We start from the raw sequence: 14321 nt of genomic DNA on the forward strand, positions 1-14321 counted from the left end.
AACATCCTTCGTTATTATTGTCATGCTATTGATACTACATTAATTTCTTATTATTATTATAATTAATACCATTACTATATAATCGACATTTCTTTTTTTTTAGATCGAATTAAACATACTTAGATTACTCTACCATAGCATAAATCACTGCGATGTTTCACATTCGTCCTGCGCGAGAATTAATGCGATGAAATGAAGTCTGCGATCGCGGATTGTCTCTGATGAAGAAACAGATCTTAAAGAAGAGATCGAGTTCTTTTTGAAACTGTTGATTTAGTCCAATACAAATATAATTTTATATATATATATATAAAATATGAAAACAATCTTTTCTTTTTTCAATTCTGCATAATTAACGAATAAAATGTTCCAAGAGAACGAAAAAAAATTGATCGGTTTAGATTTAATTACCATCTTTCTTTCGGCACGCGAAACACAAAACGAAGCAACAGGTATCAGATTTAGACGTTACAATCACACGATTGTTAAAATTACCCGCGTTCATCGTTTAATGGCTTTTTGGTCTCGGCTAAACCGCACGATTCGCCACGATGAATTTCACGCTTGTATATTAAACTTGTTTATAAGATACGACGATAGTATCTCATAAAGAGAGTACGAAATATTATAATAATCGATGAAGGAAGTAGCCTTAAAGTAACTTATTTGAAGTAGATTGTTGACGTAAAGGTATAACGATTTAGACACGCAACAGCGCGTACACGTAGCTTGCCAGTACGAGTAGTATTAAGGGATAATACATTTTGGACTTTTCGCGGCTCGAAACAATAAATATTGTTCGCTAAGTTGACGCGATGTATATTGCGAGCCAATGAAATAATGAAAAAAAATTGCGTAAAACGCAAATTTGTTATAAAATATGCCCTATTAAATTCTAAAGATTGTTTTTCAATTTGCAATAAAAGTGCGAGTTGCAAAAACTTTAAATAAATAACGAGTAACGTAATATCATCAGCATCAGATAACAGCGTATATTAGTTTGTAAACAATTGTTTATTGTGTCATGACAATTTTGTAATGATAATCATACATACATTGGATTTATTTTAATTTACAAATCGAACGTCGAATTTAATGTGGGCACATAAACTTGTATCACATCTGTTCATCTCCACGTTGAACGAGAGCAAACTTACTCAATTTTGATATTCTTTTTTCTACATTTCGCCTACGAAATCAGTTTCACTGCCAAAAGGTATATCACGCTGTTGTCATGAATATGAATTTAAATTATTAACTGATTAATATTCGAGAACGAAAACTTTGTTATGAAATAAAATAGCACGTGCGAAATAAATTTTTCGAGAAAACGAGGAGGCTATACAACGTAGACAATAGTGTTAACAATAGTTTTAGTAGTACCTTAGCGATAACGTCATTAATGGTATAAAATATAGTTATTATTAATAGTGAGCGAAGAAACATTTATACAAAAATGATCGTGCATTGTCCGATCGTATACCATTCCTATACAATGTATCGTAACAGTATTTGCTATTATATTAATGGTAGTAAACAGGAAAAACTGTTAGTACAAAATTGTATCTTATTTTTTATCAACTTACCCCATCTTTATCCTAATGATTCCTAAAGAAAAAAATGTGAGATGATATCAAGGGTAATAAATAATCTTGAAAGATCATATATATATTTAAACACTTTTATTTAGTCGCATTTTATTAAAGCATAAGTTTTTTTCATATACACATTGTCTACAAATAAAGATTTATAGTAGCAATGAAGAATAATTTATAATAATCTATCTCTCATCACACATGTATATAACGCAACACCCTAAACAGTTCCGTCTGTGGGTATATTATCATGTTAAATTAATTTTTGATATAGAACACGAAAATCCTTTCGATAGAAAAGTCTTGAAAAGAATTATATCGATTGGGGGAGAGAACAGAAAAGAAAACCAATTCGCTGGTAACAATAATGCAATAAGCTACACAATGAGAATTTCCAGTATCTTCAAGCAAGGCGTCGCAAAACATCAGTAATGTACGCAGAAGGATTTTTTATATCTTCTAATAAGCCTGCAATGTGACATATTCACGTTTTAATCGGATCAAACAAAGACGAATCATTGAAAGATTTAATACAAAAATTAAGTCTATAATTCTTATAAATCTTTTGGTTTCAAGAAAATAATTTTGAAAACTTAATTTATTACTGAATTCTTCGATTTCTTACATTTACAAAACTTACCAACAATATCGCAAAATTCCTCGAATGATGTGCATGGCAACAATTCATCGCGATACGACGAAAGCACACGTTCCGAGGCTTTTAGCATGGCTTCATCATTATGCCTGATGTATTCAGCCAGAACTGAAGGCCACTGGTCATCGGATAAAACATTTACTTTCTGTAAACATAGAAAGCATGATTTAGGCAAATAGACTGCTGTACGTAGTTAATAATTATTAAAATCATTCGAACCTTAAAGAAGTTTGCATAAATAGAATCCACTAGACCAAAGAAGATTAGAATATTTTTATAAATAGGGTAATCCTTAGCGCTTGGTTCCATAATAGTCTTTGTAGTGGCTGAAGGGGATACGTAACGTTGATGTGCAAGGACGAGTAATCGATTGAGATGCGTAAGTCTATGAGATTTCCAACGAGCAGGTGTAAGTAGAAGAAGCGAAAGTGTGCACTGATACAATGGACCCTCTGCTTCGTAACAACTATCGAGCCACGTCGAACCTGATGGTACTTCTAGATAAGTCATTAGAGCTTTATCCTCTCTGGATGCTGATCGCGTTCTATAAAAATAAATATCAAAAAATTTGTAGCATCAATAATATAATTGTTGTATTAATTTCCTGTTTTTTTCATTTCCAATTTTGTGATCGTTGAATCTTTCTTCTCTTTATTATAATTTCTAATATGTTATCAAAATATACTTACGTATTAACGACATACAGAGCCATGTGTATCAAATATGGCACTATATGCATATTTGATTGAGGACCTCCACCACCGGTATCTTCATGGAAACTCTTTTCCTGAGCAAATCGCAGAAGAAGTAGCTTCAGATCATGAACAGTCGATGAATAAGATATATCACGGTGACTAGTGCATTCTTGTAGGTATGTATTGTGCCTAGCTAAACAACTGGCAAATCCAGACTCTGGAACTTGTGGACCCCATAATGGCAGCAATCCGTTACATTTCGTATTAGCGTTCTGTAATGCTGCGCTTTCCCACTCGTCTCTAGCGCGTGCCAAACGTACCGCAGACATATGGCAATCTACGTGGACCACATTGAAATGCGTGACAGTCGTATAGCCTACAGTTTTTCGTTGCTTTGTCTCAAATTCTTCTACATTGCAGCGCTTCGTGAATGTATAAACACCTAAGACCTGCAAAATAATAATAAAGAACGTAATCATTAAATAAGATAAAGGAAATAAACAAAAAGATATTTAACGCTTCTAATAATATATATTACATAATGCTGATATATTATCATTAATAAAAATCAGTTTCAAATGTTCACATGACCTCAATTCTAAAATGTACAACAAAAAGAATAAAAGATATATACCATATTTGGTTTAAATTTGTATCCTTCGCGACAAATAACACAGATCAATCCAGTCTCATCGCCCAAATCTTCCATCTGCTGAAGAATCGTTCCGCTGGCGGTGACTTGACCCTTATCGTTAGTTTGCATGCCAAGTGCACCCAATTGTCTCTCACGCATTGCCATAGCTAAGCGTTTCTTCTCGCTGCGAGTGTGTTGACGAGCTTCTTCAATGAGTTCGGCTACTCGTTTATTAGTACATAATGCTTCCAACAAATTCTCTGCTAGTGAGCCAACATGTTCATTTGAAGACACTTGCTCTAGTCGATGGATGATGCTAATAGTTATTTGCGAGACAGTCAACTACAAGAAAATAAAAGAACAACTAATTATATCAATTATCATTTATTGATAAAAGAATTAATCAAGACAAAATATCTGTATTACCTGAGTCGGCTCATGATCTGTAGCTAACCCAGTAAGGAATCGTAGAATATATTTTAGAGCTGGTTTGGATATAAATTCCTTCAACTCATCACTATCTGTGCGTAACAATGTAGGTTTAACGCATGGGGCATGTACCTATAAAAACGTAGAAAAAAATATAATTACCCGTATAACATATTCTTATACTTATCTCGTATTTATATCGTTTTATACTCACGGTGATGTACTCAAAGGCATCTTTCACTATGCCCATACTTATGATATAATCTTTCAGTGTATTTCCAATGGCATTTCGTTCAATGCCTTGAGTGAGTATGCAGAACAGTTCTAACTTCTGTTCATCCTCAGGCGTGTGCTCAAAATCGAATTTGTAAAAGTTTAATACAGGTTTGAAGTAATCACACAGGAGTGCCATTTTTTCTTTATTGCCGTAAGTCAACGCCGCCAAGACTCTCGCAAGGTGTGCAAGTACGCTAGCACTTTGCCTAACTGCCGTGGATTGTGTGCAGGATAGGAGGGCCTTGATATGTTCAGGTCCACCGAGAGTGCGCGAAAATGCTTCAAATGCGCTGAATGGTTGCGACGCTGCGTTCGCTAATATCGTTTCCATAATCTATAATCAATATCAAATATTCACGTATTGTTTATAGCGGTAAATAAAAATTATCTTCTTTGTCATTATACTTACGTCTAATAATTGCTCAGTAATTTTTGCTTGAGAATTTTCCGACTCTGTGACAAGACAACGTTGGAGAACGTCCAAAAATACGGTTACTGCTCCTAATTCAGGTTTGCTTAGAACTTCTTGATTTTTCTTAACCTTTACGCACAATCTGAATAATTTCAATAACACTTGAAGAAGAGGTCTCGCGCGATTCACATCATGTATTGCCGCCAATCTATCCAGCATAACTTGAAGACCGCCGCAGTCTGCAAGTACATTAGCCATTTTGTAAACTTCCTCATTGTTCACTTCCTGCTCGCTACTGGCGTTCAAAGTTTCGACAAATTCTTCGGTTGCGTCTCCAAGCAAGCCACGCATACGATATATTACGCGCATGGCATCACATTCGCCGCCTTCCAATACCCAAATCTTCTTATAAACCTAGATAAGGAAAAGAAAAAACATTATAGTCTCTCATAGAAATACAATTCTCTTTAGTTAACTATTTGTATAAAAAAATAAACATAATGTAAATATTTCAAGAATTTACATGCCAAAAACTATATTCTTACCTCCTTAACAAGAAGATCCAGACTAATAATTTTGTTATTGACGAGAAGTTCCATTCCGTTATCATCTTCTAAAAGTGCAACTAATTCGCAATCTTGACAAATCTTATTTTTTACATCCCTCATAAGTGGACCAAGGCCAGGTTCTAAGCTGCTATAAGGATTTCCTAACATTCTTCCCTACAAAAGTAAAAAAATAGAAATATTCTCTACGTAAAATACAAAAATTTTATTTGGAAATGGACACGTGGACTCACTTGTAAGAAATCTTCCTGTTGTGGATCCTTCTCAAGCGTCAAGAAGAATTCTCCGATATCATTTTCCTCCGGATAAATAATCGAACACAATCTTTCAAATATAAATACTGGAGTACGAACATCTTGAGGATTCTGCTTTTGTATCGTTTCAACGCAAATTGCCATGAATGCCTTAGTTTCCTCTTCGGTGCCTAATGCACAAAATAAATATTTCATTCTCGTATACGAGCAAAGATTATTGAAAACATCTAAACGCAGAAAACTTCAAGATTATTACCGGTAGTCATTTCTTCTAGAAGTTCTAACAGCTTTTCTTGTGTATCATCAATTAGTCTAGTGCGCTGAACAACGAGTCTCCTAAGTGATAAGTAACCGTTTAATACTGCACCAACTAGCCGGCCCTTATATTGCTGCTTGATATTTTCCTGTTCCAAGAAAGTTGCCAAAAGTTCTGTAAGCATCTTCAATGAATACCCTTGCGCAAGATCGCTAGTTAAAGTAGTCTCCTCTAGTCTGTGTAATTCCTCTATTTCTCGGGTCAAAAGTTCCGCCAACAAAGTCATTACACCGCGTATTGCCAAGAATTGCTTCCAAGGCGACTGTCTAATTAAACTTTGATATAATGTGAGAAACTCGGTGCTGCTCTCGCCAGCGGTACGTAGCTCTTCCAAATAACATGTCAACAAAACCAGAACCTCCTTTTTTCTCTCTATGCCTTGACAAAGGCTCTCGATCATGTTACACGCTACTTGGCGTGCCAGACGAGAACTAGGATTGAAGAGAACTTCCTTCAACCAAGCACCATCAGACAGTTTTAGCGGTTGAACGCCTTGATGCTTCATGCAACGCTGATGCCACCTGTGCCCGTATTTTTCCATCAGATACAACACGCGAGCCTCCTCCTGAAACAAAGAATCAATAAAGAGAAACAATAAATCAAGATATTTTCAAAAGATTTCTATTATATTTTCATGATAAAATCATATATGTAATTAAATAATAATATAATAATTACGACTTCATAATTATTTTATTTTCATTGATTGAAACGTTAATTTAGTTGCTTTACTTTGCACCAACCTTTTTAAGAGATTTAGCTGTAGATGGTTCCGTCTTCTTAGCTGGCATACGGCGAAGCCATTCGGAATATGAATGTTTGGGATCGCCGCTGATCCATTTACCCACATCAATACTAACATCTTCCGGTGGTTGTACAGTTGCCAAAGATTCAATGGTTTTATCCTGAAATTACATAAAAATTACGTGAAATTATATAAAAATTACGTGAAATATACACAGAAAAAAATTACACAGAAAAAAAAGATACATTAAGTTGAATACTTACTTTATTTTTCTTCGATACCGGTTGATCTGGTTTGATAAGACCTTGCAAAATTTTCAGACATGGCAATATGATACTTTCCATTACGACGGGACTTTTTGATTCTTTACAAGCCATTAAAAATAGCTGCATTACGCATCGCAATTTCTGTTCCCAACATGAGTCCTCTTTTTGTACGAGTGCTGCGAGAAGAGCCATTTCATGTCGTACAGCGACCGAAAGATTAGGGGTAGCAACTCGTCCGCGAAGTGTCAACGTGATTCGATTAGTTAGAAGCGAGCATATCTCTTTAGTTGATTGTGCGTTATCTCTTGTGACAAGGCACAACAATTGTCGGACGTCCTCTTGCATTTGTACTGTACCCTTTCGCAAATTGTGCTCCACGAGCTCTTGGATTAGTCCTTGTTTGCACAAAACATCTCTGGCTACACTTTTGGTAGCTAATGCGCGTAAGAGTATCAAGCAGTGTTCCGTTGCAGCGGATGCACATCCGTAACAACGTCCGACCGGCGAAACTATGGTTTCGTCTTTTATGACATCGTTTGCACTGGATCCATTATATGACGACTGCGAGCTACTCTGACCACGTTGATTTCTGTCATACGCAACAAGCTCTCTGCGACAGGCTAGAACGCGTTGGATAATTTTACTCAATTCCTCAAAAGAGGTCTTGCACTCGCCGCAATATCTTTGAGCGAGTAGCTGGATCGCTCTATTCACCTGAGTACTGCCCGATACCTGTATACCATCTTCTAATCCTCGATCCAAACGATGCTCGGATATCTTAACAAGAAGCATTTCCAATGTAGGTTTGTTGGATATCAAAGTTTTATATACTCGATCCGCCTTCTCTAGTAAAGTATTAATGGTTGCCACCGTCTTCTTTCGATCGTCGTCGTTTTCTATGGGATCAACGGCGCAGCACGGTCTGCCAGTCAGAGTGTAATCGAACTTTGCGTATTTGCAGAATCCGCAAGCGTGACATAAGAACGGATCTTTTTCATCATAATTAATCGCTCGACATTTATGGCATTGAAATACATTTTCACCGCAATTCGCGCATATACCAGGATTTGCCGGTACACTTGCGGAACATCGCGGGCACTGCAACGTCTCGGATGAGGCTTGAATATTCTCGTAGAAATCGGCATACTCGATCATGAGATTACAAGCGACTATTGGCAGCGGAAATTCCATTTTGACTTCGGTCTGCCCCTGGGCAAGTGTAATCTTTTTCGCCTTGTGCCACATGGCCGGTTTATTCTTCAATTCTACAACAGCCTGCACTGACCGATTGTTGTAGTACACATTGATAGTTCGAACCATTTTTGTTCTCTTCAGATCGCCTATACGGAGAGTGATGCGACTGATGGTATGACTGCCGACTAGTTTCACGATCTGTGTCGTCGTTGTAAATTTGGAATCTACTTTAATTGATGACAGCTTAATTGTTGCCATCGGTACTTCTGGATTATTACATACAAGACAAGGTTCACTCTCCAAATAATAGCCATCTAATTCAACGAACTGTGCCAAATTTACATAAAGATTCGCGTTAGGATGTCGCGCAAGTAACTGATTCTGCGCATGTAAAACAGCAACTGCCTGCTCCATATACGTATGCATCTTCTTTCCAGCATGCGGTGTTTTCAAACAGAAGTAACCAAGTAAATCAACAAATTGTGCTGCCTTTCTGCCATAAGCTGGGACTAGAGGCCACAAACGCCATAACAGATCCAGCAAAACTTCTTGATCTGTTGGTCCACAATTTCTAAAATTTAAAAAACATGTTGTAAATATTGTTTCTTGCAACATTATATCCCGTATTTTTCATATTTACATCTATTTCACTTCTTTTGTTCTATAATTAAATTTTGTGAATAATAAAATTGATAATACTTACTTATAAATTGCTAAAATAAGAGAATGCGCTTGTAAACGAACGTTGGTATTATTTGTTTCAAGAAGGAAAGTTTGTATAAACTTCATCAGCAATGTGGGATGCACTTGTTTTTGAATTTGCTCGACTAGAGTCAAACATTGCGCTTCTTCAAATTTAGCCTCCGTATCAGAATCTTCCGATTTTTCCCGTTCACGCCTCTCTTTCGTACCAGTCGTTGATTTCGATTCCTAATTTAAATTTATTAACAAACATTGAAAAAACACTCGTATACGATCGTATAATTTAATACAAAATCTTTATATTATATTTACCTTTGATTTAGTATCCTTCGTTTCTTTAGACTTATTATTTGAACAAATAGCACATTGTAACAACTGAAGCACTGTAGGACTTACGCCTTCGTCCAAAAGTGTTGAAATAGCGAAGAGATACGATAGAACTGTATTCTGTTTTAAACAAAACCGTTGCCAGTTTCCTGTACGACTAGTAGCAATCTCTACGCAACATTTAAGGTGTTCAATCAATTCCACCAAGGAATCGTATGGTAAATTGATGGAATGCGGACGAGTGTGCGGCGGATCGTAGCCACCGGTAGTACAACACTGTTGCACGGACTAGCAACAAGAATAATAATTCAAGTTTAGTTTATGATATTATTTTTATATAAAATTATTTTAATATAAAAGTATTATATAATAAAATTACCTGTACATGAGATATAAGAGCGTGAAGATCTCGTAATTGTCTGTATTTTTCCTTATTGCCGCATATAAAGAGTAACAATTTACGTACTTGTCGTCTGACGAAAGGCGTTTGATACGACATCATGTATTCACAAAGATAGAAGTACCATGGCTGCATAAATTAAAAACAATTAATCGTTTATCTTTGCAAATAAGGAAAAAGCTACTATTAAAGAAAAAGCTATTGGCAATTACCTGTTCGAATGCAGGTTGTACTACGGTACTTTCTGCATATTTATGCACCTGATACGGCAATCGTAATACCATTTCCGTCAATAATTGAGGATAAGGTTCGAATACATCGCCGGCATGGCCTTTAACGTATTGTCTCAAGAAGAATGGTGACATATCCGGAGGCGATGTGGTAAGATGTTCTTTGAGTAATTGACCTCCGATCATAGTACCAGACTCCTCTGTATTAGTACTAATAAACAGAATATATTCGTGAAATTAAGATAACACATGGTTTTCCTATGCGAGAATAGACTTGTGAATGTATAAAACTCGGTTGAATTTCGGTGTTTCGATTTTGAAAAAAGAAATTGATTGAAAAGTAGTGAATAAAGGAACATGAAATAAATAACCCATCTCGAAGATCCATATTTTGATAAGATTATAATTGACATGAAATATTAGCAATAAATATCATAAATTATAACTATTAATAACACAAAGACATTCATATCGAAATTGAAGTAAACTTACGTTTTCCAATAATCAAGTAAAGCTTGTAATAACGTTAGACAATAATCGATAATACCAGCTTTACTCAATATCGCAGCAGTAGTTTGTGATACAAAGTTTGGATTATCCGAGGGAGTCTTTGCTGCGTATTTCGAACGAGACATAAGCACGCCTGAGAAAATAATGATAAAATAATAATAATATAATATGTATAATAATATAATATAGCGTATATTGATACAAGCTTATAATGAAAATAAATAATTATTAATTACTTAGTAAGCGCATGATAACCAAATGAACTTCTCTCTTATTACTACGTTCACATATATTGTTTGTATCAGGTTTATCCATTTCCAATTCTTTCACAAGCATTTGCAATAAACGTTCTATGCATGCTTTGTCTCTTTCATCTTGACCGTCAAGATCAGCAGTCAACATTAATACAACCTAGTGGAAAATAAAAGCTTTGATACTATTTTTCGTTTAATTTTCCTAATTACAAGGGACTTGTAATATTATAATAACTGTACCTGCATAAATGGAATGGCAAGCACTCCTCGGACATTTATTAGGTTGGGCACAAATTGTGTAAATCTGTCCAACAATGAAAGTCGTATAGCATGTAATTTCACAGTAATCTCGCCAGTTGTATCACTTTCCTGCTCAACGCCTTGCTCTTGCTCAGTACCTTCTTCTTGCTCAGTGGTCTAATATGGGATGATACACAATAATATATAAATATATTTGTACTATTCATTTGAATGGTTTCTCAAGTCAGAATTTCTGGAATTCCATTGTTTTAGACAGAACCAATAAAATAATGGATGCATTAAAATAATTCTAAGTGTAAGAAAATTTACAAAGAAAGATATTATTAATGTGCGATGATTATGTAATCATAGTTCTTTTGATAAAAAGATGAATAATATATTATTAGAGTGTACACTTTCCAAATGAAATTACTTAAATTTCGAAGTCTCAACAGAATGTAATTTATTTTTATTTTTGGTAAAGGTTTTTTTATTTATTTTAAAAAATTTTTGATTCCTATAATTGTCTATATGCAATTCCAATCTCTCACTTAAAAAATTCAGGATCTTTTATAAAGCCAATGGAATGCATATGTTACATTCTATATTCCATTCAGACTTCGACAATTAAAGGGATTCAACGAAGTCTTATAGCACGTTATTAAAAATGTTTAATGAAATTTGTTCAATCGCATGATTTTTTTTAATTACATTTTTGTGGCAGTGTGGGTTAAAGGCAACTTTTGAGAACGGAGGCTCAAAATTTTTTAATTAATCATCAATAATTTAATAAAATAAGATATGATAAAAATTTTTTTCGTAAAATCCACTTTCAATATATTAACTTTTATTAATTGTCTCTCTTTTACGACAATTACACTAATAAACTTGATCTAATTTTTTATTTTAAAAAAATGCAATGTGTTATGCATCATTTTTAATTGTGAAGCTAATTGTGAAGCTTTGACAATTTAAGATCAATAACAATAATATAACCACTTTTCAAAAATTTTATGATTAATTTACATATGTAACATATATAATGATGTAACATAATCTTCTTCAAGTAAAACTCATGAATTTGATGGTAAAACTTCGATGATATAGACATACACATATGTAAATCTTTAAATATTATTCTTCATAAATCAAGTTTAAAATCATATACATATGAAAAAATTTCAGATAATTCAAATTACCGATAGAGATTTCATAAAAACTTCAAACAACTTTTTTGAGATTGATCATAAAAATTGAATTATCAGAATCTCAAAGTCAACTAAATATTAACACAGAATAGACTATAATGTTATTCGTTTCAATAATAATGATAAATGGTATGATAATGGTAAATAAAAAAAAAAAATTATATCATAAAAGAAGACAAAAGAAGATTTCTATATATAAAATATACTAATATGTCGAATGCGTCCAGTCACTGTCGCTGTTTCTTTTGTTTTCAAGAACATATATAAATCTGCAATGTAAAGTTCTTGAATACACGGAACTTACAGTGAAAGTTGTAGGTACATCTAGAGTATTAGTTTCAGAGCGTGGCGCTTGATTGACTCCAATTCCAATCGGAGGCATAGCACTGTCGGGAGCATTGTCTCCGTACGCGGAGCTCCTGCCAGAAACATTATGCTCTCCTGTCATGCTGTCAACGGCGCTGCCTCCACTATCGCTTCCACCGCTCTCGCTACCCTTGCTACCACCACTACCACCCTAACATAAAATGTGTCCCAAGCGTTACTATAATATGTGCAAATGCTAAGACTCTGTTGATCCACATCAGCATATTTTCGGTGAATAAACCAAGACAGAATATACGCTAAGATGTAACTTACTTGTTCGGCGGGCGACGTTCGAAGAGTACTACCATCGGTAGCAGCAGTTGATCCCTCATCATCGGAGCCACCTGCAGAAGCGGTCGTGTCAGAATAATGTCCACCTTCTTGAGCCTGAAAAAAGCAGAGTCCACAATTATTAAAAGTAAAATATATAAATACCAAATACACCAGACAATTTATAAACTTGATGTGGAAAAACATTACCTGAGCAGCGTTCGACACTTGAACCAATCCCTGCGCAGCTAAATTTTGCAAGCTTTGCAATGTGGAACCGCTTAGATTTTGAAGGCTCTGTATACCCTGCAAATTAGGGAAGCCTTGCTGGAATCCTTGCCGCAATGCTTGCAGATCAGCAGCTCCTCCTTCGTGGTCTTGTAAACTGAGAGCTATCGCGAGCTCTACCATCGCTTCATCGTCAGCATCTGGTGGGATATCAAGCAACTGTGGAAAATTACCCGCACCGAGCAACGCTTCTAACGGATGATTAACCACTCTTGCGGCAGCCGAATTTTGATTGCCTTCGGCGCCGAGCATGACTGCCACTCTGTCCACTGCTTCGACGGCTTCAATGTCAAACTGTTGTTCCACATCGCGCTCCACTGTATCTTGAGATGCTTGCGATGGAACAGACGCGGATTTTTCTTCGGTTTCTGCAACTACACCTACAAAAATAGTGATAACAATGAAAACAAATAATAAAATACATAGTCAATTTACTAAATTATTATTATACTTTATTAAAAAATTATATAAAATTTTCTCTTAATTCTAAAACAATTCTAAGAGATTTTCTAAAACATTTCCATTTTATACCTGGAGTACTACAGTTGGGAGGACTCGGTATATACACTCTCCTGCGTCTATATCTAGGTCTCAGTACTCTGATTATCGCATGCTTAGCGCTAAAACTAATGGTAGTATCTGAAGATAATAATAACTGCAGATACAATTTAGCAGCTATAGCGGTATTATTTTCAACATCGCATATCGTGAAAGCATGAATTATCTCCACAATTGCGTGAACCGTTCCCTCAGCGTGCGTAAGACCTGGCATGACTACTGGAGCAAGTGCCATATTCTTGGGATACGCCATGTGTAGAGACCATAGTATTTCCATTAATTGGATGACCAGATGTTGATTTACATCCGTTTTCATATTCGAACGAGTTTCTAAACGGTCTTTTTCGAAAACGGGTACTAGAAATAAATTATTTCAACATTATACATTTGTTCATTTAATATAACATCACTATTTTATAATACATACCAGTGCTTTCATCAATTGATTTATTTGCATATTGTTCAGCAAATTTCGCGAGATTGTGTGGACGAGAAACGGCAATAGCACGAACAATAAGTACAAGTCTGTAAAAGTTCTCCGCATCTATATCTGCAGGATCATTTGCTTCTCTCATTGATTTCAAAGATTCAAGTACATGTGATAACAATACATGATCCTAAAAAGTGCGTAGAAAAATGTGACATATGTAATTATTAAAATCATTAATAAATAATTAATCGTTGTATACCTTGTGAAAGTGATAAGCCTGTTTAGTGCCGTGAAGAGCAGCTAACAAAGCTGTTGTATGGATTTGTACTGATGGTGGAGTAGGTAATATTAATAATCGTGATGCAACATCGATAGCTGTGGCTTTTAATGAAGTTTTATTGTCATCATAGGAGGATAAGATAAATGAAGATTCCAAGACTTCAAGAATGCTAGATATCATCCTATAAATTTTTTTAAAAATTATATTTATTAAATTACATT

At 35.0% G+C, this 14321-nt stretch overlaps 1 protein-coding gene across 1 annotated transcript in view; it reads right to left on the reverse strand.

Moving 5' to 3' along the window:
* Positions 1-1742: 1742 nt before the first annotated feature.
* Positions 1743-14321, reverse strand: part of LOC108685479 (E3 ubiquitin-protein ligase UBR4) — a 25661-nt gene continuing 13082 nt past the window's right edge. Inside the window, exons 18-43 of the mRNA XM_018190274.1 lie at positions 14080-14281; positions 13818-14007; positions 13364-13747; positions 12755-13212; positions 12548-12661; positions 12213-12425; positions 10701-10877; positions 10443-10617; positions 10189-10339; positions 9679-9907; positions 9446-9595; positions 9052-9354; positions 8741-8967; positions 6841-8608; positions 6576-6737; positions 5773-6397; positions 5496-5686; positions 5242-5418; positions 4694-5110; positions 4223-4618; positions 4006-4140; positions 3580-3921; positions 2940-3394; positions 2470-2794; positions 2236-2395; positions 1743-2063 (exon numbers count right to left, since the gene is read on the reverse strand). Of these exons, the coding sequence (XP_018045763.1) occupies positions 1999-2063; positions 2236-2395; positions 2470-2794; positions 2940-3394; positions 3580-3921; positions 4006-4140; positions 4223-4618; positions 4694-5110; positions 5242-5418; positions 5496-5686; positions 5773-6397; positions 6576-6737; positions 6841-8608; positions 8741-8967; positions 9052-9354; positions 9446-9595; positions 9679-9907; positions 10189-10339; positions 10443-10617; positions 10701-10877; positions 12213-12425; positions 12548-12661; positions 12755-13212; positions 13364-13747; positions 13818-14007; positions 14080-14281 (8191 nt within the window). The 3' untranslated portion in view covers positions 1743-1998. The remainder of the gene's footprint in view (positions 2064-2235; positions 2396-2469; positions 2795-2939; positions 3395-3579; positions 3922-4005; positions 4141-4222; positions 4619-4693; positions 5111-5241; positions 5419-5495; positions 5687-5772; positions 6398-6575; positions 6738-6840; positions 8609-8740; positions 8968-9051; positions 9355-9445; positions 9596-9678; positions 9908-10188; positions 10340-10442; positions 10618-10700; positions 10878-12212; positions 12426-12547; positions 12662-12754; positions 13213-13363; positions 13748-13817; positions 14008-14079; positions 14282-14321) is intronic.

Source organism: Atta colombica, unplaced genomic scaffold (assembly GCF_001594045.1).
Source record: "Atta colombica isolate Treedump-2 unplaced genomic scaffold, Acol1.0 scaffold153, whole genome shotgun sequence".
In the NCBI taxonomy this organism is placed as follows: Eukaryota; Metazoa; Arthropoda; class Insecta; order Hymenoptera; family Formicidae; genus Atta; species Atta colombica.